This window comes from Tauraco erythrolophus, chromosome 7 (genome assembly GCF_009769465.1).
Source record: "Tauraco erythrolophus isolate bTauEry1 chromosome 7, bTauEry1.pri, whole genome shotgun sequence".
Classification (NCBI taxonomy): Eukaryota; Metazoa; Chordata; class Aves; order Musophagiformes; family Musophagidae; genus Tauraco; species Tauraco erythrolophus.
The window spans coordinates 22,387,756-22,411,574 of NC_141471.1; the positions used below are offsets into that span (position 1 = coordinate 22,387,756).

General features: G+C 38.6%; 1 protein-coding gene across 2 annotated transcripts; it reads right to left on the reverse strand.

The window, feature by feature from the left end:
* Positions 1-2,782: 2,782 nt before the first annotated feature.
* Positions 2,783-23,650, reverse strand: ARL5B (ARF like GTPase 5B). 2 transcript variants are annotated; one of them, XM_086614387.1, is made up of 6 exons: positions 23,629-23,650; positions 14,854-14,914; positions 13,462-13,609; positions 10,393-10,476; positions 8,495-8,646; positions 2,783-4,816 (listed from the first exon to the last, which is right to left on the reverse strand). In XM_086614387.1, exons 3-6 carry the CDS (start codon positions 13,603-13,605, stop codon positions 4,768-4,770), a joined length of 429 nt encoding a protein of 142 aa, XP_086470513.1. In that variant the 5' UTR covers positions 13,606-13,609; positions 14,854-14,914; positions 23,629-23,650; the 3' UTR covers positions 2,783-4,767. The 2 variants fall into 2 exon arrangements, with proteins under 2 accessions (XP_086470513.1, XP_086470512.1); XM_086614386.1 differs by lacking the exon at positions 23,629-23,650 and adding an exon at positions 22,854-22,934.
* Between the last annotated feature and the right edge of the window lie 169 nt (positions 23,651-23,819).

A 23,819-nucleotide genomic window follows, 5' to 3' on the forward strand; every position in this document is an offset into this window, starting at 1 on the left:
AAAATGCCAGCAATGTCTTGGAAATGGAGACTGCTCAGTGCCAGAGGGTAAACACGAACACAGACAACCTGAGAGAAGGTACTTAAGCTACGTAAAAAAAACATAATATAAAAAAAGTGGGATAACAGTGAAAGGAGATTGGATTTAGCAAGACAGCTACATGAGCAAAATGCAGCTTACTTGGTAAAATCTACAGTGTATGACCACTTTTATTTTTTTTTTTCCCTCCAGTACTTCACATGCCTCTGTCAGCATCCTTATACAAGACAGTATGAGGCAACATCACCTTGAGGTGGGGGTCGGAGAAAAGAAGAAAAAAAAAAAAAAAGACAAGGGCTCAAATTAGAGACAGGATGGAAAGGTAGTAAAGCACTATCAAGAAATCAAGACAGCTTGTTTCCTAAGCCTGACCTCCAGTGGTGAGTACAGAGACTAAGACAAGGTACACCCTTAATGCAAACTGCCATGAACATACTTGTAAACAGTGGGAAAAAAACCTACAATACATATTCAGGACGTCTCAAACAGATCAAACATTGCACTGCATGAAGTAAAGAATAAAGAAGTCACATCTGGTTGAAAGAAGAACTTTTGTGCCTATGAAAGCTGACACGTTCCAGCTTTAGTTTTCTGAAAACAGCAATTTTATGTCAGATTTGACTATCAACAGTGACATTTGTGTAGTCTTACAGAAGTTCTGAACTACCTCAAATTCCGTAATTCATTGGCTTGTATCTTCAAAGTTTCCACTTCATTTAACATATGCTTATCTTTTCATTAACTTACGAAACTAAAGCCAATAAGCATGTGAGATTTCTGAGTTTGATTTTTAAACATGGTAAAAAGTATGGTTTCAGGAAGGCAACTTCATTCAGTGTTTCAGGAGATGTATTCCTATGCATCTTGTCTAGGTAACAGCACGTAAATATAGGCACATATTTTGCTATTCTGGCCCTTCTGCTTTGAGAACATCTTCAAAACCCCTTATTCTTTGGGAATATTTTTGGAATTGCTGGGGAAAAAGGAAGGTTAAAATTAACACCCTCTGAGTGTCTTTGCCTAGTGTTATCTACTGTTTCAAGCCTATCCTTATGAAATAGTGTTGGGACTGAAAAGAAACAGAATTCAACTGGCTGTACTTCCCGAGTCTTACTCCCGGTTTCACAACTCAACACGAATTACTCATCTGGCTGTAAATATTTGTCTACAAGTTACCTTTTGTCCAGAAGCTTTTTTTGTTGTTTGTTTTTAAACAAAAATGAGGACACAAACAAAAGTAGAGTCTCTTGAAAAAATTACTTACAGAATACAAAATTGAACACTTTCATCAGAGCTTTTTTCCACCCCAAAACCCTATTTTGGTGTTTGTTACGATGTTTGAATGGTGAAATGACTACTAATTTGACTGCAGAATTTTATTGTCAAAACTGGAGAAAATTAAAATTGCATGTTAGTCAACTGGTTTTCACTTACCATGTATTACTGACGCTGATAAAAGTTAGCTGGATGAAAAAAGATAGGAAGGATAGTACACTCACTACTCAATTAACCAGTTGATTTTTTTCTAGTACTTACCTATGCAATAAGGCTTTATTCAGTCTTAAAACGATTAACAGGCAGGGAAACATTAAAATTATTACTGTATCTACTTAGTAACAACAGTTAGCCTATAGACTAACACATCAGGAAAGGGAAAGTCTCATTGTAAAATTTAATTCCACTTCAAGTAAATTAAGCAAATTCAATTAAGCAAAAGAGCTTAAAAGTCTGCAAAGACTACTTTCAAAAACTAGATCCTGCCAACCTCATCCAAACCCGACAAAAATTGTTCGAAGGTGCATGCTCACAGAGGCTGTTAAACAAATCAAGCTATTCCTCTCATAATATGATACATTATTTTAAAACAATGGGTCTGATTTTATAAATTAGACTATAACATGCATATCAATTACTTTATTACAGTATCCTGTATTTTGATAAAATAGATTATTTTGGAGAAAAGTCTTTGTGATATTTACTTGAGAGTGTTTTTAAAATGTTTCCGTACATTGGTAATTGTATATTAAATGTAACAGTATATTAAATGCAGAACAATTTTGAAGTGCAAAAAATACCTGTAATATATTTACTACGTACAGATTAACAAAAACAATGCAGTGTTTGGCAGTGCAAAGACACATGCAGTGCTCTAAAGCAGCCCATTGTAAAAATTATTTTAATCAAACCACTTTTAGTTTAACAGGCTCTGAAGATGATTAAAGATAAATCTCCCCAAATTCCATACCAAGCCTTTTTCAAAAAAAAAAACCACAGCATAAACGCTGTGAACAAACTGGTATCATAAATGGAAAACTGTTGTAGAAAACTAAGTAGTAAGGTGATCAAAATAATAGCTATTATCAAGAATGTTTCCTTCTGTAAAGGTACTCAAAGGTCTTAAGTACTAAGGCATTAAAAGAAAACTTTCATTATTCTGATATTCTAAGGTCTACATTATGACCATTTCCTGCTAATCAAAGTTAGATGTATTACCTCAGGTGAGACTGGATTTAGTAATCAAACTGTTTGTCTACAAATGGTTTTACCTGGAAAGTGTGAAATATCAAATCATGACCTTATGATTTATTTATTTTTTTAAAAAACAATCAAACAGCCATATATCCAGACAGTGCTTTTTATAAATATTCAGAACTACATTCTGAATTACATAAAAATAAACTTGAAAATAAACCTAAATTGCAAACTGAAATTAAGTCACCAAGCAAGGAATTTTATTCACAGTATCATTTTATTTTTTTCTTTTATAATTTGCTTCCCTAAGGAAAGAACAAATCTCGTTTTCACACATTAGAACAGTTGTTAGCAGGAACAGCGGATCAAGAAGCTTTAGCATCAGATTTTAACCTTGCCTTGCATTTCTCTTTTTTCTTTAAGCACTACTTTTCACTTGAGCATTTTGACTTGACACTCAACATAGTCTCTCTCCTAAATGCGACTTTTGCTAACCAGCATTAATAGATAACTTCATTCAACCAATCACTGATTCCACATGTATTCAAAGTCTTCTTTTTAACATTTATGACAATGTATTTGTTTATACTTTTAAAATGTCATTAATCTTTGTTCAAATAAAAATGGAATCAAACTGAAATTTACAGAAGTTAAAATTTGACTAAAGAAAACTCAGTGTGCTTAAATTATCAAAACAAGGTTTATCAAAAACATTTTCCCATTAAAGGACTCCAGTCAATTAGCATAACGATTCTAGTAACCAGACTCCACATGGTTTTTAGGCATAAAAAAGTGCAGAATAGTGCTTTTGGAAAGCCTGCCAAGCATTTATGTAGGTTAGATCCTTGACTGCTGCTGAGATTTCACTAGGAATTGGGTGTCCACTATTGCTTTTGGTTTGGCGGGTTTTTGATAGGGTTTTTTTTTTTTGTTGGTTTGTTTCACCTCTCAGAATTTTTGGAGGCATTTGGTAGCTGGTTTGTGGGTTTTTTTCGGCATGTGATGTTCTCAGTTAACTTAATTCATAGCTTCAGATTCTCTTTACAGATCTAACTTCATCCCCTTCAAACTGAATTAAGAGCTACCAGGTCCAATCTTTCAATACCTGTTTTTCAAAAGGAAGCTCTCTACTTTTTCAACTTTCAGTTCCTAAATTTCAGGTGAATGAATCTAACTCGAACAACATCAGAAGTTCTCTGCTCCTGCAAATAAGACTAAAACCAAAAATTAAGGCAAAAATATTTCTCTGCAACTGAATCTGAAAATATATTTGATAGTAGGTAAATAAATGTCAAGATTAGCTTCACTCTGAAGTTTACAGATAAAGCACCATGATTTTGTTGCTTATAAATCTGGTTTCCCTTTTGCTTTTGCATTCATTTAGAAAACAGCACTCTCACTAGAAGGTGAGGAAGGCTCATGTATACAGTATTTAAAATTTTAAACAGATTACAGCAAGTCTACACATAACACTGGTTACCATGATTCCAAATTTAATTATAAAGAGGTTTATTTTAAAAAAGATATATTCAAGTTCTAAATGACTAAACCAGCACTTAATAACAAACTTTTTATTCACTGTACAGAGATGTATTTTCAAGTAAAAGAAAGAATCATATCCTACTACTTACCAGAGAAACTGAGAATGAAATAGATTTCTTTTAAGGCAGAAGTTCAATTATATACCAGGTTAAAAGCCACCACAATATTAACTATAACTAAGACGCTGAGCATTAAAAATTGGCATTCGTAACTATTAACTCCCATGCTGGCTAGAACTCTACTGATGTTCCAGGTAGCCCAGCTGGAGAAACAGTTATCCTTAGAGGCTAAAGCTATGCCAGAGTAAAGTCGATCTACTTACTACTTTTTCATTATTAAACAAACTGCTTTCATTTATGTTAGGAAGTTATATAAACTATTTAGAAAGAGGAAATATGAAATATTGACAATGACAAAACAGATTTTTAAAAAGCTATCATTGAAAAAGTTAGAATACATATTCAGAAGAATTTCAATGCTTAAAAACAGATTCATGTATGTTCATCCAGTTGAAGATTAGTGTATTAAAAAAAGTTAAGAAAATACTTTGTGTTTCAGTTCAACTGCACTTGATTCAAGTACAGCTTGGAGGTTGGCTGATATAAATTAAACATGGTCACTGCCTCAGCAGCCAGAAGTACAGAAAAATGTACATGTTCACAGGATAAATAGAAGTCTCTTCATTGGGGAAATGTGGAGGGGTGTGGGGTGGAGCTATCTCACTCCAATACGGGAGGTCATCCACTCCAAGCCTTGGCATAACCTGAAAGATAAGAGATATTATATTGGTACTAGTTCTATTCCAACATCTTTAAAGTATTTTCTCTTGGTTTTATGTTTAAAAAGATCTACTTCAAATACATAAAATCAGTTGGAATGGGATTGAAACTCACATAGAATAGTGTTTTAAACTAAGTCTACTTAGGTTTTAAGCACAAGAAGATAGTCAAGTATGCTATTTTATTGAAGCTTAGCACTCCTTCAATTTTTTCCCCTTGTAAATCTAAAAGACACTATTCTTAACATGCTTACTCAGAAGTACATGGAACCAAGTAAGTTTTTCTTTTTCATAGATTTCATAGATTTCTAGGTTGGAAAAGACCTTAGAGATCATCCAGTCCAACCGTCCCTAATCCCCATTAAACCATATCCCTAAGTAGTTCGTCCACCCTATTCTTAAACACATCCAGGGATGGGGACTCAACCACCTCCCTGGGCAGCCTATTCCAGTGGCTGACAACCCTTTCAGAGAAGAAATACTTCCTAACATCCAACCTGAATCTGCCCTGACTAAGCTTATACCCATTTCCTCTTGTTCTATCACCCATCACTAATGGAAAGAGCCCTTCCCCTACCTCCCCACCATCCCTTCTCAAGTATTTGTAGGCTGTAATCAGGTCTCCCCTCAGCCTCCTCTTCTCCAGGCTAAACAGCCTCAACTCCCTCAGCCGCTCCCCATAAGTTTTATTTTCCAGCCCCTTGACCAGTTTATTCACCCTTCTTTGGACTCACTCCAGGAGCTCAATATCTCTCTTAAAGCGAGGGGCCCAAAACTGGACACAATATTCCAGGTGCGGCCTCACCAGTGCCGAGTACAGGGGCAGGATCACTTCCCTATTCCTGCTGGTCACACTATTCTTGATACACGCCAGTATCCCATTGGCCTTTTTGGCCACCTGGGCACACTGCTGGCTCATATCAAGCCGGTAGTCAACCAACACCCCCAGGTCCTTCTCCGCCAGGCAGCTCTCCAGCCACTCTTCCCCGAGCCTATAGCGATGCTTGGGGTTTTTGTACCCCAAGTGAAGGACTCTGCACTTGGCCTTATTAAAGCTCATGCCATTGGCCTCAGCCCAATGATCCAGTCTGTTCAAATCCCTCTGAAGGGCCTCCCTACCCTCGAGCAGATCGACACAGCCTCCCAGCTTGGTGTCGTCCGCAAATTTACTGAGGGTACATTCAATCCCCTCATCCAGGTCATTGATAAAGATGTTAAACAGAACCAGACCCAGCACTGAGCCCTGGGGAAACCCACTGGTGACCGGCCTCCAGCCAGATTTAGCCCTATTTACCACCACACTTTGGGCACCGGCCATCCAGCCAGTTTTTAACCCAAAGGAGGGTGTGCCTATCCAGGCCAGCAGTTACCAGTTTCTCAACCAGAACACTATGAGAAACTGTATCAAAGGCTTTACTGAGGTCAAGGAAAACTACACCCACAGCCCTTCCCTCGTCAACCATGGAAGGTTACTACAGGTTTCCCATGGAACACTGTTTACTTGAAAGCTAGACCTTTACATACTAATACTAAAAGACAACGGAAAGGTATCTAGACTGAACTGGTTCAGGAAAAGGCAGTGTATCAAGAATTCCAAAATCTTACTACAAAGTTATGTTTATATTCAACATCAAGACTGCACAGGATCTAATCTACTTACTCACTCAATTTGCATCTCAAAGTGTGACCAGCAGGAGCAGGGAGGTGATCCTGCCCCTGTACTCGGCACTGGTGAGGCCGCACCTGGAATATTGTGTCCAGTTTTGGGCCCCTCGCTTTAAGAGAGATATTGAGCTCCTGGAGCGAGTCCAAAGAAGGGCGACTAAACTGATCAAGGGGCTGGAAAATAAAACTTATGAGGAGCGGCTGAGGGAGTTGGGGCTGTTTAGCCTGGAGAAGAGGAGGCTGAGGGGAGACCTGATTACGGCCTATAAATACTTGAGAAAATATGGTGGGGAGTTAGGGGAAGGGCTCTTTACATTAGTGATGGGAGATAGAACAAGAGGAAATGGGCATAAGCTTAGTCAGGGGAGATTCAGGTTGGATGTTAGGAAGTATTTCTTCTCTGAAAGGGTTGTCAGCCACTGGAATAGGCTGCCCAGGGAAGTGGTTGAGTCCCCATCCCTGGATGTGTTTAAGAATAGGGTGGATGAGCTACTTGAGGATATGGTTTAATGGGGATTAGGGATGGTTGGACTCGATGATCTCTAAGGTCTTTTCCAACCTAGAAATCTATGAATCTATGAATCAATTTAAAAGTCTTCCATTTCAGAAGATACGCTTTCCTTTGATATTCTAAGGATCTAGTTACCTAGTTTACGCCATCTTTAAGCTTTACCTTTGTAAAGCATATCATGACTCACCTATCCAAGAGGACTAGCTTCACTCACACAGGGCTAAGCTCCCTAGGCTTGTCAGATTTTCCCAAGGAAGATTCAGCTCAGCGATCTAACTCTGTGAAATTTTTTTATGAGTTGGTCTTACTACTGTCAGTTTTAAGTATTCTAATTACTCATCTTTTTTAAACAAGAAAGCAGCAGCCTAGGATGGCCAATGTTTCTAAACTGAAGCTCATATTCATTAATTTTCACCTTCCTCCAAATGCCAACTTATTTGAAGATCCAAGGTAGTATATAAACTAAATACTCAAAAAAGACTTTGACAGAATTGGTAGGAGGAAAGCAGAGTTAACTCATAGAATGAAACAATACAATTGAAAGACTCAATCACAAAACCACTAACACGTTCCACCCTGAAGAAGTGAATGCTACCAATCACTCTACAAGACAACTCCATTACATTAGAAAATACTCCATGCTAGAAGTGAGGAAGATGCTCACTTCCCAAATCATCAGCTGGATTAATTATTTTTCATGTCACAAGACCACTTTATTGTAAAGGTTGTACAACACAGCTGAAAAAAAACTCTATTACACATTAGAAAACCGTTTTAAGGATCGAGATGAAAAATTAGCACACTTAAAACCAGGTAAGCAAGACACTACCCAACTTGTTATAAGCATCCAAAAATGTTTTTTGATCTTTATAGACAAAAGATCTAAGGAAAGCTTAGCTTTCCATTTTAGTAATTCCTGGCATAAGGTATACAAGTTTCAAAATCATCTACATCAGCCAGATATAAATAAAAGGTTTAATATTGGCAAAAATGTTGTCTTATGCCAGATCTATGCAACTTTTCATCAAAACTATTTTGAACGCTTACTAAAAAAATCCAAGCAACCAAAAAAAACCCCAAACCACCCCAACCTCTCTGCTTTAGAAGCTTATAGCAGATCAGAATGTAAAGGAAGACGACAGCACCTTATTTATTTAACTACACAGAGACACACAGAATATTCTGAGAGGCCAGCACACAGAGAGTAAACAATTATGCCAACAGCTTCATATTGGGGGGGTTATGGTGTTGGTTTTGGGTAGTGGTGTTTTTTGGGTTTTGTTTGAGGCTTTTTTTAACAATAAGCTGAAAGATTTTTGTACAAATTTGGAGTTTGGTCGATGAAAAAAACCCACAAGGTTCAACAAAGAAAAGGAAAAATTCAAAATGTCCCTCTGACTGCCAAGATCAGAAAATACTTTCTTTCAGCAAATCCACATTGGTCTCAATAGGCTTCTAAATCAGTATTCTCATAAGTTAGCACTTACCCTTCTCCTGTCAAAGCACAACAGGACTGAATGTGCCATGGGTGATCCTTTATGGAGCTAAGGGTGAGGTACGTAGATATCTCGGCAGCTGTCATGCAACCTTTCACGTCCTGCTTGTTTGCGAAGATCAGAACTGCAGCCTTCCGTAAATCCTAGAAGTAATTTAGAGTATCCATAATAGTTATTATAAAGAACTAAAAGGCTATTGCATTAACTTAAGCTCTTAGAAGAACTGTATTCAAGCTAGTCTACAATTACACAGCAGCATGGAGTTTTAACAGACTTACTACATTAAAAATTAATTACTTTAAGACTAAAGAAACCAATTTATTCAGAAGCATTCTCCACCACAGAGAATCAAATTATAACGTTTTATACAACTATCCTTTTGGTGTTGACCACATGTTCATATGTTAACTAATGAAAGTCTTGTTAAAATACATTTCATAAAACCCCAAGCCATCCAGCCAGCAGAATAATTACTGGATAAACATTCCAAAATCTACATTACACTATTCAAATGGAAAAGTTTGCAAAATATCATTCCCTGGAAATTACTTTCAACTTCATTAAACAAGTTCTGCAGTGATTAAAGCAGTAACGACTTAAGAAAGCTATCTAAATTCTTGTAAGTTTTATCCTATTGTTCCAAAAAGGGAGCTTTAGTAATGCTGCAGCAGCTTTAGTAAAAAGAGAAACTAATAAAAAGTTGTTTTGTGTCTGTATGGAAATTAGGATTTCACACAGCAATGAGACAAGAACTGGGATGTATGGTTTTAGGAGTGCACAAGGGCAAACAAATCCAATACTCAGAAAGCCAACACTTGTTTATTAAAAGTGTTCAACACATTTAAATGTATATTACATTTTGAGACTATTTTTCCATCAAGAGAAAAAAAATCAAACCTTTATGGTACAAAATTTAAAATTTACTCCTACAAGTAGTCCAGGCTAGGCCTACCAACTGTTTTTAACAGACAGTAGATTACAATCTCATAAGAGTTTGTAAAACTTGAAACTAATAAATTACATGGGAAAGCTTCACCGCAAAAAGTCATCTTTCATTTTTTTTTTGGTAGTGTATTTGCTCCTTACCACCAGACCCAAACTACATTAACTATAAAGCAAAATCCTGACTCATTTGAAACAATACAAGTCTCTCAGAGAAATTAACTCCATAGAATTACTTGTGCTGTACTAAATTTTTTTCCTTCAGAAATTGAGATATTCAGATTTAAAACAACTCTAATTCAGCTTGAGTGATCACAGGTGGTTTTAATGTACTTCAGCTTATCCAAAGTAGATGTTAATTTAGGATGTTTGAGAGAGTTGACCCAATGTTGAACAGTCCTCAATATGACAAGGAATAATAAAACTATAAACAAAATAATTCAGAAGGAAACTGAACTGAAATTAATTTATCCATAGTATTAGATATGCTTCTTAATTTTAAGGAACCAGATTAAAACAAATAAGAAAGAGAAACGGCATCGCCTACTTTCTAAAATAAAAATGTTAAAAAAAATGTTTATTGAAATTTTAACCATTTAACTGAAAGAAGAGAGATAGTGGTGGAGAACAATAATATCCAGTTACATTAATATGAAGTTTAAGATATTTTACAAGTTTTGTTTTAAGATATTTTACAGGTGATTCGATTACAATCAAGTAAGTCCTATTAGAAGATTGCTTCATAATAATTTTCCTGGGTTTTTTTACAATTTAAAAGGTTTTAAAATGTGACCAACATGCATGCACTCTTAGGCTCAGAAATTTTTTTGTTATAGTATAGTTTTTGCTAACATAGGAAGTATATATTGTTATTTGACTGTTGACAACAAAAGAAAAGTATTATCCCGACAACAAAAGAAAAGTATTATCCCAACTCCCCACCATACCTCATGAGCCAGCATTCTGTAAAGTTCTTCTTTTGTGATAGAAAGTCGCTCTCTATCAATGCTGTCAACAACAAGAATGATGAACTAGGGGAGAAAACAATAGTACAGTATGTAAGTACAAAGTACAAATTACAGAAAGCAGGTTTTGAAGAGACCACTACCACAAGTCTTCCTGTATGAGAGACACAGACTTTCATAGCACACTAGAAAATAAAATAGGTTTATTGTTACAGTCTTTCTTGAGCCCTGGGAATCATACATGAAGACTATAGTTTAAAAAAAAAAAAAGATTGTGCAATATTATACTGTTGCATATTGTGCAACAGTACATTTCAGCACTGTTATTAAGATCTACTTTCACATATTACAGTTAAGTCTCCTTGGTGGATTTTCAGGCTCTACATCACAAGCAAAATAGTGACGTAGGTACCAAAAGCACCTACGGATAGTGGATTACATTTAAAATGTGGATGAAAAACTTGCTACAGAGTTATCAAAACCAGATATCACTGTCCACTACTACTTGCATACTCATAAAACTATTCAAACTGAAATTCCCTATTTTGAAAGAAGCATTTTTAGCAATTCAGCATCATCTTACTCACAAGGCTTAAGAACTGTTATTTCAAAGCAGTATATCAGACCTCAGAAAGCTATGTACCTGTAGGGCTTAGCATTGTGTTCTTGCACAACACCTTAACCTTTGTAATGCAAAGGGCCTGTGCAGCTGGCCTCTCACTTACAACTTTGCACCCTTCTTAAAATTTTGCACCTTCCACCTAGGCACTTAGAGATGGCTGTAGCAGTGATTTTACCCTTACTGTTCCTGCCAGGCATGTTATTCTCATGGCCATCCACTTGTGAATCCTGAGACACTGCTAGGTCTGGTACGTCAGGTCTCCTGTGGGAAGTAATTGTCACTGGTATGAAAATTACTCTCTTCTACCCCACTCTTTCTGCCCCTTGTTTTGTACCTTCTATTTTATAGCCTTACAGTAGAAAGGAAAAGGACATGGCATTACACAGTAGGTATGCAAGTAAATGCTTGTAAGCATTACACAACAGTATGTGTACACAAACCAGGGCAACTGATCCGTGCTTAACACTCATCCCACCCAGTGTGCTCCAAGCAGCACTAACTGCAGCATGGGTGTGAACAACTAGTAGGGAGATCAAGCACATTCTGACAAAAATCACACAAATACTATTAAAAAAAAAAAAAAAGAATTACAGGGAACACATGCTACACTGGAGAGGAAATCAGAGAGATGAAACTCATCTGAAAGACTCCATCACTTCTCTGCCCAGATGGTAACACCTTTCCATTGCTTTTCTCTTTTACTCTAACTCTCTTTGGTTGCCCCCACTCCCCCTAACTTAGCCATGAGAGCTCCCTCCCCTTTCCTCTCCCCCCAAATCTTGTGTCTGTAAGCCTGTCTCAATATCCTTTCTGTAAGAATACGATCTGACTCTTAAAACAGAATTGCAGAATTAGCCATATAAGTTGAAACCAATTAGAGCAGCTATGCACTGAAAAGTTTATTTGTGGGATTTTTACATCACTCCAAAGATTTTGTTTAGATTGCTTCAATTTACAGATAAGGAAAGAGAAAAGAGAGAAACAAAAAAGAAGGATTAGAAGTCACTGCCATAATTCTCCAACACGTGCTCCAAATCACTTTGCCCTGTAAAATTAGAGAGATTCATTACCCATTGAAAATGACCACAAAGTACAAAAATCTAAGTCAATTTAATGCTACTGTGACTTTCAGATGTCTAGCAGATGAGGAGGAACAGTAAAGGAATTATTCATATCGAGAAGGCTAGGATCAGCATACTAAACAGATCCCTTTTCTTCCTCGACTGTTTCCAGCAGACAAAGCTTCTAAGTAAAGGGAAAGTTCTTCCTTCCACGTGCTAGAAAGCACTGGATTTCAAACACTTACTAGCCAGAATATGACGAACTACATCCCAAAAGTATCACAAAGAGAACTAATACATGCATCTCCCTAAATTCCAAAAATAAAAGATTCTTAATGGACAAATGTCAAGAATTGTACCGGGTAACGCTGGCAGAAGTCTCTTCACCCTCATGTGTACATGTCTTAGATGTAGCCATACTTTTCCAGATAAAATTAAAAATAAGTTTAAAATACTAGAGATGAAGGTTGAGATGTCATCACCAGGCTTTCAGTAGATAAAAAGTTTCTGAACATCTGGGGCGGATCGCTCTAATCTCCCCACTCTCAAGGTGGGGCATAAGGCAGAAAATCTCATTTTACAGGAGGATGGAGTGCTTATATAACGAGTAATATCTACAAGAGATGTATACTTTTAGTAGAAATGGTAAGAAATGAAGTCTAAAACCTTTTACATCAACGTAGAAGTCTCAAAGTGAGGTTACAGAGAGTTTATAAGCACATTGCATTGGTAACATTTTGGCATCAAAAAGACTGGCATAAAAAACCAAACCCCCAAAAGACAACTGGTTGTAGTAGAGCTCAGTAACTTTCCAGCAATGGCAGGTTTACCAGCTACCTCATGAGTACTGCACAGCTAGACTTTCCTTTATCCTTTGGATAAAAGCCACAAGCTGATGAGCTTTTTAAATACTGCTGTCTAGACAAAGTTTCATTGCTCACTCTTAATTATCATTACCTCAAAAACATTTCAGACTAGATGTACAGCAGTTAGGTTAACCACTGCAAATCTGCACCGAATCTGCAAAGTATATTGCAAAATTTTATTTTAAATCTACTTGAAAAAACGTACAAAAAACCCATTTGATCTGAAATGCATTTTGATATCATTTGATTGTTCCAGAAAAAAGTCTAACTTCACCGATCAAATGACATTACAGTAAAGTAGACAGGAAAAATACTTGAAATACTACCAGAAAAGCTGGCTGCATACCAGCGACACCTTACACTTTTTGGGTTTGCTCTTCCTCACAAACATCTAAAAACAATACAGCTGCAACTTTATAAGACTCTATCAATATTCCTAATAAATAAATAAAATTTCAAACAGACTTATTGGATTTGCAGATTTCAAAGCAGCTTCTCATACCTCTGTGTTTGAGTAATAGGTATTCCACGATGACCGTAATGATTCCTGTCCTCCAATATCCCACATTAAGAAATGAGTGTTTTTCACCACTATTTCTTCTACATTGCTTCCTATGGTTGGAGATGTATGAACCACTTCATTCATTAAGCTGAAAGAAACAATATCACACCATAAAGACCAGCCAGTAAAATCCACAAGGCTTGTCACAGCTCAATTACAACAAATTTGTTGTAAAAAAAAGTAAATACGTGTAATTGATAAAAGAAGATATAAAAAACTAGACATATTTCCTACACATTCAAATTTTTGTAATAATAAAGCAAATACTTAAGAGCAGCTCTTTACTAAAAATATGAGTTCAATCTGAATTTGGACTAAAAACTGTAGTTGACAGTTGTAATGTGCTTTTGTAGTAGAGACTGTAGACATTCTTAAAGACATCAGCAAGGAAAAATAAGCACATAAAAGGCTTATAGCAAATGGATAAGTATCTGCATTTTAAGAAGCTTCTCTTTTTAAAGGACACTCTTTAACAGACACTTAAAATGCACTTGTTTCAAATTAGAAGCTGCTATTCTCAATAGTCCAAATAAGGAGAATGCTAAACTGTGCAAAGTAAATCAGAATATAATTTTATCAGACCACTCAACTTAGTAACTCAATATTAAAACAAATTCCTAAGGACTGTTTATTTAAGTAACTGAAAATTTCTCAGTTCTACCTTTAAGCTTTGACAAAAAGGCTTAGGAAAAAGGTTTTTTGGAAAAGATCCTCTGCTGCCTTCTTATCCAAATATATGCATAGTAATTTGGCTACACCCTCCTCCTTTTCCACAACTACAATAGTAATTATGTTCCTGCCAATATTCTTGAATTTATCATAGATACTCTTGTAATGCTGGCAAGATTTGGGTGCAATGATGCTATTGAAAAATGCTTCAGGTAGGACCTAGGCAAGATGAAATACCATTTAGAGGAATCCTTCATCACAAATTTTAGACACTGGAATCAGGAAACATTTGGAAACATTTATGGATTTTTGCAGAGTGGCTAGAATATCCATTAATTTAGAAATCACTTTCTTCTCTGCACTTCTTGGTGACAGGATTATTTCTATGCTTACGAATAAAGACAGGCTCTGAAGGCAATAGAATTTGCAGTTCACTTTGTGCTCATATGTACAATTTTGTTATACAATTTACAGCTCAATTTTAAAACACTGCAGTTCCTTCACTTACCCTTTAAATATTTACTCTGTTTAAAGCCACAAACACCATTAACGTACAAACTGTGATCTAGAGATTTCTACAGGTTGCAAAGCTGAATTTTCAATGATTAAAAAGTGACAAATACTAAAAGGTAAACAGAAAAACAAAAGAGTTCATATACTTACAATTGGTAAAGAATAGTAGTCTTTCCAGCATTATCAAGACCCACTATGATTACTTTGTGCTCTGCATATACACAAAAAAGACAAGAATAAATTAGCAGAAACAGCAATAATCACTTTTCCTTTCTGAAGAAAGCAACTGCTTGTTTGTCTTATTTCAATAGCTTACACAGACTACTGGTAACTTCAGGACAAAAAAAAAAAAAAAATCCACAAAGCCTCATCTTCTCTTGAGACTACAGTTTTAGCAACAGCCAGTACTGGAAGTTGGATGGTTGGAAGTACTGGAAGGAATGGTTACTACTATGATTACTTCATTAAAAAAAAATAATCTAGTTTTACAAAGAAAAGTACAATGAAAAAGTACAACTCACAGCAATCCATCATCTTAAGAACATCACCAAAAATCCAAAGACTGCACAAAATACTAGCCTGACATTCAAGGTTCAATAATAACCACTTGTTAAGGGATCATCATCATTTGCACAGTAAAAACTAAGAAGAACCTGTATTTTGAAGAGATCACAAATTTTAACATCGCAATTTCTGAAACAAAAAGTCACAGAACGACAAAACAGTCAAGGCTGGAAGACACTTCTTTCTGGAGGACATCTGGTTAAATTCTCCTGCTCAACCAAGGGCACCTAGACCCAGTTGCCCGGGACCGTGTCCAGATGGCTTTTGAATATGTGCAAGGATGAAGATGTCACGACCTCCCTGGGCACCCTGTGCCAGTGCTAAGTCACCCTCACAGTGAAAAAGTGTTGCCTGATGTTTAGAAGGCACCTCCTGTGTTTCGGTTTGTGCTCACTGTCTCTGGTGCTGTCACTGGGCACCACTGAGAACAGCCTGGCTCTGTCCTCTTTGCACCTTCAGGTATTTATATACATTAAAAACATCCCCCCTGAGCCTTTTCTTCCTAAGGCTAAACAGTCCCAGCTCTCTCAACCTTTTCTCATACGTGAGATGCTCCAGTCCCTTCATCATCTTTGTGGCCTGTCGCTGGACCCTCTCCAGTATGTCCATGCCTCTCGTACTGAGGAGCCTGGAGCTGGACATGCTACTCCAGGTGAGGCCTCATCAGTGCTCAGTAGAAGAAAAAGATGACCTCCTTCAACCTGCTGTAAAGTCCAGCTTACAGAATAGAGATCTTCCAAATATTGCAGTCTTATTTTTCCAGCCATAGGGGAAACAAAACCAGAACAAAACAAAAAACACAAAACCCCTCAGAACCTTCTAAGTTTCTCTGTAGTTAAACCTTCTTAGAATTTCAAATATAGCAGCACAGCCAATTAGAATGGTGGTTCTTTTGATACATGTGTGAAGTTAGAAGATACTGATCCCTCTACTGACAAAAAAGCAAATCACTTGAGAGCAGAGGAGTTACAAATCCACACTAGATGTAAAACTTGCATAAAAAGTCCATGAACAGGCTCACTTTTGAAGGACTAATTTTTAAAATTCTAGGGCACTTATTCCAAAGCAAAACACAGTTCACAGCTTAAAGATTTCCTCTAAAATACCACATTGGATCTACAAAACATAAAAAATTGCTAAAAGGTCAGAATATCTATCATAAATACCAAATTGGTGTTTTTTGCCTGCAAGTGGGTGGTCTAAGGAAGAATTAAAGTGGTTTGAATTTTTTTAACCTATTTATATATAAAAACCTAGGTCTTTTCATAGTGAAAGTGATTTTAATAAAACCATCTCTTGCTTGGGTCTTTTAGAAGTTTTGCTACGCAATACAGCCCTATCATGTTGAAATGCATTTCCTTGTATTAGTTCTCCTACTACTGCATCCTGCCAACACAGTCTAAGGAAAGAATTTTTCCTGGCCTTAAATCCAGTAATACTTTTAGCCCCGTAAGAGGCAGCATCAGTAATTAATAACCGTTCCCAATACGTAAATGGTACAAAATCTTCTCTGCCTTCAACTCTAATAAACCATGCCACATAGCTAGACTGTCCATCTTTTCTTCAAATCCAGTCAAGTTTAAAGGCCTTTCAAAGTTCATACACAGAAATACCCTTCTGTTGTTTTCAATATAGCCATGCTGTCAACTATTGCCTGGAAGATGACTCTCCTTTTGCAACATTCTGTTTTGAGTTATTTTCAAGGAGGAAAAGAAAAGGAATTTCAGTCGGGCATTACATTGCTCTTTTACACCTTCACATCAGAATACAGAGTCTTAGGAATGAATGAGAAAAGTGTCGGATGAAACAATATCACGCTACTTAAAGTAATGAAAAAAAAAGCCCCCACTGAGATGACTGTTTTTGAAAGCCACTGAAGCATGAATAGTCCAACACTAATTGGGGAAAGAGGCACCGCTCATCTGTGTTACTCCGCAGTCAAATGGCATTTTGTACAGCACCCGAACAAGCACAAACAAGTAACAGCCACACAAGTGTTGATTTGGGGATGAAAATAACAACATGAAAGCACCAGTATCTCACACAAATACCAGTTTCCACCTTTTATTAATGGCAGTTGCTTTCAGAACTGTCACCTATGGTAATGGAAAACTCTTCACTTACAAACATATTCAAAAGCTGAATTTCTGTCTATATTGGTTAGATGACAGAATTTTTACTTATGTATGTTCACTAGAGGAAAAACGTGAACTTAAAAATGGCCAAATTAAGACAGAATAAAATTTTAGCAAGATGAATATTTGTTTACAAGAGCAACTAGCAGAAGACAGATGCTACATTTAAGAGAAAGGACAATTATGGAGTAAACCATAGGCAGCGATTTATGCTCATATTTGTGTTCTGTACTTACAGACTAACCCAAATTTCTGCCTTTCACTGGCTGGTGTTCAAACTCAGTTTGGGCTGTATTCATAAGTATCTTTCCAGTCCACCATGTTCTTGGCAAAGGAAGAAGAAAATCCATAACGAGAGTTGTCAGAGCAGAAGAGCAGAGTCTTTACAAACCAGGTAGCAAGAGGGGGGAGGGGAAATAAGTACAAAAAGTAGGCATACGCAGAGGGGGGAGAAAAAAAAAAGATAGTATTAGACTACTGTTCAAAAGAATTCAAAGAATTCTGTTATATCAACCATTCCTGGCAGATTATTAAAAAAAAAAAAAATCTCTGGCAGTCTAATATTACAAAATAATAGGACAGTGAAGATTATCTTCTTGCAGATGTTAGAAGGAAGACATAATATGCTCTTTTCTTCACTTCACTCAGTCTTTTATATTCCTCTGTGGTAAAAGGATCCTAAACTGAAGATTCAGTTCTCACAACCTTACCCTTTCTTCTTTCTAATTTGCAAAAATTAAAAATAAAAATATCTCTAAACACTTTAACGATAGGCAAGGCTCTTTGACCATATTTGAGAGAAGAAATGAATATTGGAAAGGGTACCAATACTTTTCAGGCTGTGAAACACAAAACCCACACCTAGTTCTGAAGAACAATCTTGGAGGCCTCAAGGCTGAAGATAGAATGCAGACAGAAGTTTGCTAAAGAGGAGGCAGAAGGAATAGCATTTTACCGAAGTTCAAAGACATTTCAATACAAGGATTCACTTTGCACTCTAAAAGCCACTTTAGAGTTTTCTTTTAAACACAGAACATCTGCTTAAATACATCCCAGACTCGATTACAAGAAAGTAGCCTTTGGTAGTCACTGGAAGCAAAATCCATGTGGTTTTCCAGACAATGGTCTCTGCTAACCTATCTGTACAGTCTGGGAACTGTCAGCAAGCCTAAGTGAAGAAAACCGTGGAGTTACAGAAGTTCAACCACCTTGACTTAGAGCTTACCATTATTCTTCTTGCAGCAGTTTTTTAACACCCATAGCATTTATTCCGAGCAACCTGGAAGACTCTGAACGACTATCATTCAAAAAAATTAAAATATAGATTTGTGAACTTCTTAAAAAACTCTACCAGCCACGCACACACAAGGGAATAAGGTATTGACAATTGTGAGTTGCCTTTATCAGGGTTGCTGACATTCACTTTCATTTTTTCCTTACAGGTTCATTAGGAGCAATCTTGATAGCATTGACGGAATGGTAAGTCAAGCAAGTTTTATTCAGCTTTGTGTTGACATAGGCAATAAGTTAGCTGCTCCACGATTTATTCATATTACTACATGTTGCTTAGAAGACTGTGCCATTTGAGTACTGAATCATGGCTTACACCAGCCATTTTTTAAGTTTGATTTTTTTTTAAACATACTTTTAAAAGTTACCTTCAAATAAGCGTAACTTCAATCTGAACTTAATGACACTTTATAACTAGACTTTAAATGGCTGAAGGGCACAATGTTTTAAATGAAAACAATACTCAGGCAATGTTTTTCGTCAGTTTCAGAAATAAGGAAAAAGAATCAGGAAGCCATGGGTAAGTCACCTAGAAAAAAGACAAAAGTTTATTTTTAAGCCAATTGTTTCTCACATAAGTAAAGTATCTCTATTTCAGTTGGCATCATTCAATTACTACTTGATTAAGAGACAATACATATTGAGAGCTGAAAGACATAGAAATGCATATTTTCCTCCTCCTTCAGGCTTTAACCTCTGCACTGAAAAGCCACAGAGAGCAGAAAACAAGGAGATTAAATAACTACTTGAACTACTGCCAAACTCAAACTGGAAGGGAAACCTTCCAAACATCGCCACAAAACCAAATAGCTATTCCCTGACGGACTCTGCTCAGGGCAGAGACTGTTAGCCTTCCTCACTCCCATTAGTCATTGACTCACAGATCAGCACAGGCATCACCCAGTTTCCTTAAACTGCTCTGCATTGCAGCTTTTCTTGTTCTGTAATCCCACACACCAAACTTGGAAGGTAGATAGTACACTGCAGTGGAAACACAAGTGCGTTCTGCCAGCAGAGCAGAAAAGAGAGTTAAAGGCTTCCCCCTTCTAAAAGATTCCATCACAGGTCCAAGTCACACAATACTACTTTAACCATTACATTTTCCTCCATGAACCATTCCGGGTTTGCCAAAATGGGCTAACCATAACCAAAATGGACTGAACCAAACGGAACAATTTCTGCTGCATGTACAGTGAATTGAAACAGAGCAACAGACAGATTCAACTCCCTGGCAGGAATACAAAGATGCTACCTAAGTCATAGGGCTAAAACAGTTGAATACGAGTAGTAAGAAATGCTGCTGGAAAAGGTCATCAGATAACATTAGTCAACAGACACTTATCACTGAATTTCTTTAGAAACAGATTAGGTCAAGCCTCTCCACCTTCCTTCCACTACCTCATCCTTACCATTGGAAAGGATGGTAAGCGAATCAAATAGCAAAGTAGTAAAGATGATGTGCAAATTAATAAAATGACATTCAGTGCTTTAGTAGTATCTAAGGTACCTTCATCACAAGGTTCTCCCACCCAGCAGAAGCCACTGTGAATGATCGCAATTTTCTGTACCTCGAGCATTTACTCTAACTGCACTGAACCCTGAGGCACAAAACCACATGGGGCTTATTTTAAGATGTTAATTATTTTAAGATGTGCATTTTTCAGAAAGCTACCAACATATCTTCTTCCTGTGAGTTAACAGTATTAGCTCATCAATAGATATTTAACGTTGTTTAGACATTATTGATGAAATATCTTCCAGATTTGGCATTTTCAGTTCAGCTATTACTCACCTTTATGTAAAGCAAAACTGCAGCGTGTAATTAATACTTGAGTGAAATGCCAACAATTTCCTGTTCTGTATCTTCTAGCACCTAGGCACACCTCCTCCCCCATGCTCTACTTGATGGAAGACAGATGGCACTTTCTAAATCTTTGCTTTGTTTAACCTTTCATTTTGCCAGTATCAAGAGCTTCAGACTATCAGCACAACCCACACTAGCCATGACGAACTGATGATGATATGCTTTACACACACCAGGGTTTATTTGCATCTTTGGATTATTCCCTCTATATAGTCAAAATCAGTGTGTATGCTACTGTGCTAGTCTGCTCAACACGCAGTTTCATGGGACAGCCTATGAATTCTGCAAGAAATTGTCCAGATTTGATATAACTAGAAGAGCAATCAAAGCCAACTCAATAGTTACTACCCTTTAGGAGTGGCAGTATTATTTAGAGGAAAGCAGTCATGTAATTTGAGAATAAATTCCCACTAGATGGGTTAAAAATTTATGTCAGAACAGAATTTTCCAGGGTGAAATTTCAATTCTGGTGATGAAAAGAAACTCACGTCCTTCTCACTACAAGAAGATGGGGCAAAAAAATCCCAACAAACCAAACCAAAAAGAATCGCAGCAACAAAAGAACATCAGGACACATCCTAGAAGTCTCTCATTGTGATAAAAGCCAAATGGTAAGTATTTCATGGTACTGCCTCATTTATCTTAACTGTGATACTAATTTTCATTAACATTTTAAATGTATGAAAAATAACTTTCCTTTCAGGAATTAATACAATTTATTCCACTAATGAAATGGATAAATGTAATCTAATGTTGTCATATACTAAGAAAAAGAAACCAAAACAACGAAACTGCACCTCTTCCTTCCTTCCTGAATTTAAATATTGACATCATAAGGAACCATACAGACCAACACTAAAAGCCACCAGAAGTTATCTCCTCATCAGTTTTCTGCATATAGATGTCTCTTCAGAGTCCTTTATGGAAGGAAAGGAGTCACAGATTACAGTATTTGATTAAAACCAAGACAGTACTTAACAGTTGTCTGGAGAATAGGGGGAACTTTGAATCTTACCAAATGGGTTTTCCAGTTCAGACAAATAAGAACGTTCAAATCAACGACAAAAAAATTCAGAAGACTGTTAGAAGACTTCTGGAATGACACGGTGGAATAGTGTATGCAAGGGAAAGATAAACGGTCTGGATTTTTCTTCCACTCCCATCCCACGAAAGGACAGTTTGATACACAGATGTTAATACGTATGCATGTGAGACTTTGCTTGATATTTACAGAATTACACTCGGTTTTGTGCACTGACAGTGACAAGACTATCTAAGGGGCACCAGGTGTACCCGCTTTCAAAACGTGCAAAACTGTATTGGCAACAAAGTGTTGCACAAAAAAAGTTTAACTACGTTTTTAGTAACTTTAAAGAAGGAATGAAACATGCATTTGGAAACCTGATAAGAGAACAATAACATTAACATCAGTTTGCCCGCTCCAAACTCAGAGCCTTAAGGAAAAACAATACAAACAATAAATTCCTTGAGTATTTCATTGTCAACCAAAAGCGGCTAGGGAAACAAGATTCATTAGAATAAATAAATTAACAGATAAAACATAATTTTCTATTTTTATGATAACTGTCTGAGTTAAAGGTGGTGGCAGTCAGAAGTTTTTAAGTCTGCATTAGAGCACGAGCCATTATTGTATGGCTGGGTGGACTAGGCAGGCAAGAACAGAAAGCTACCCCCTTTCGACCTTTTTATGCTTGGCTCGAGAAGTGATTTCCTTGGGTCACTAACCATACTTAACCAGTATCTTTGCCAAAACACAAACAGATCTTTACCTCAAAAGCCCCAACGCAAGTTTGATTTTTTTTTTCTCGATACTAAAAATAAAAATAGCACGACTTTAATAGCAGGCTCCGACTTGAAAGCAGAGGGTTTGCAAAGACAAACAAGACCTTCCTCGCCCGTTAAAGCTTCAGCCGCTACAACGGCGATACGAGGCGCCTGCGAGGCGGCAGCGGCGCTCCGCACTGCGCGAGCTCGGGACCGCGCCGCTCGAGGGGCTGCCCGCGATAAGCCAAGCGGTCGGAGCAGCCAGGGGGGAAGCGGGAGAGGAGGAGACCGCCTCGGAGAAACAAAGCGACCCGGAGCATGAGGCGCCGCGGAACCGGCGGCACAAAGAGAAGCCCAACTCTCGCCCAGACGCGCCCCCGGGGAAGCCCAGCGACCAGAGCAGGCCCCCGGCCTCCCGCGGCCCCCTCAGCCCCGCGGGCTCCGCTCGGCCGCCTCTCCACCGGCGCGCCGCCCACCCTGCCCCCCGCAGCCAGCCCAGGCCCCGCGCCCACCTTGGTTACCGAAGAGACTCCACAGCTTGGCGAAAATCAGGCCCATGCCTGGCCCCGGCTTCCCGCCGAGCCCCCGGGGCACCCGGGGCTCAGCCACGCAGCAGCGGCGGCGGCGGCGGCGGCTCCCTTCCGGCAGCCCCGGCCCGCGGCGGCCCCGGGACGGCGGCCGGCGGGGGCGGGCGTGCGGCACCGCCCCACCCCCGGCAAACGGCCGCCGCGTCACTCGGTGCGTCATCACGTACGCCCACGGCGAGTGGCCTCCTCGGGTGCGGGCCGCGCGGTAGCGTCTGCGGGAAGTGGCAGGAGGGAGCGGCTGTGGCGGCGGCCGGGGCCGGTGAAGAGCCGAGGGGTCTGGGGTCTGGTACGGCCGGGGAAGGGGAAGGTGGAGGCGCCCCGCAAGGGAGGGGTGCCGCGGGGAGCAGAAGGCAGCGCCGGCCGCGGTGGTCGGCCCTGGCGTGGGAGCGCTGCCGGTCTATGCTGGCAGCGTCTTTTTCCCGTCACCGTACCAGTGTCATTCAGCCCGGCGGTGCTGTGGTTGGTCCGCGGCCTTTGTCGTGGCCGGGAAGGGTTCGTGGTTTTCAGGGCACTCAGTTTTTCCCTGAACAGTAAAGCATTTAAAACTAGCGGACTCGTTTTTAGTGCTGCGCTATAGGTTCTTGCACGTTGCACTCTCGCGTGGGCACCCCAGTCTTCTCACTGAGCAACACCTGGAGGAGGGGCAGTGTAAGAGCATGAACCCTGCTCTGCCTTAGCGAAGGAATCTGTAGGCACTTACGTGCAGGAGGGATGGAAATAGAGAACCTGTTGTTTTGATCCACTCAGCAGCAGCTCTGTCAGCAAGGCGGTGTCAAATGAGTTTCTTTCTATACTGGAATTGTGCGTGAAAGCTGTGGCCTGAGCTGCTGCAGCGTCGCAAGCTCATCGCTGCCCCGTAACACAGCGACGTGCCACTCCACAGCAGGCACC

Coding starts and splice junctions, on each gene's coding strand:
- ARL5B (XM_086614386.1), bottom strand. CDS start 22,899: ATGGGCCTGATTTTCGCCAAGCTGTGGAGTCTCTTCGGTAACCAAG. Junction 14,915..22,853: donor GAGTCTCTTCGGTAACCAAG/GTGGGCGCGGGG, acceptor GTGTATATGCAG/AGCACAAAGTAATCATAGTG. Junction 10,477..13,461: donor CCTATTACTCAAACACAGAG/GTATGAGAAGCT, acceptor TTTCTCCCCTAG/TTCATCATTCTTGTTGTTGA.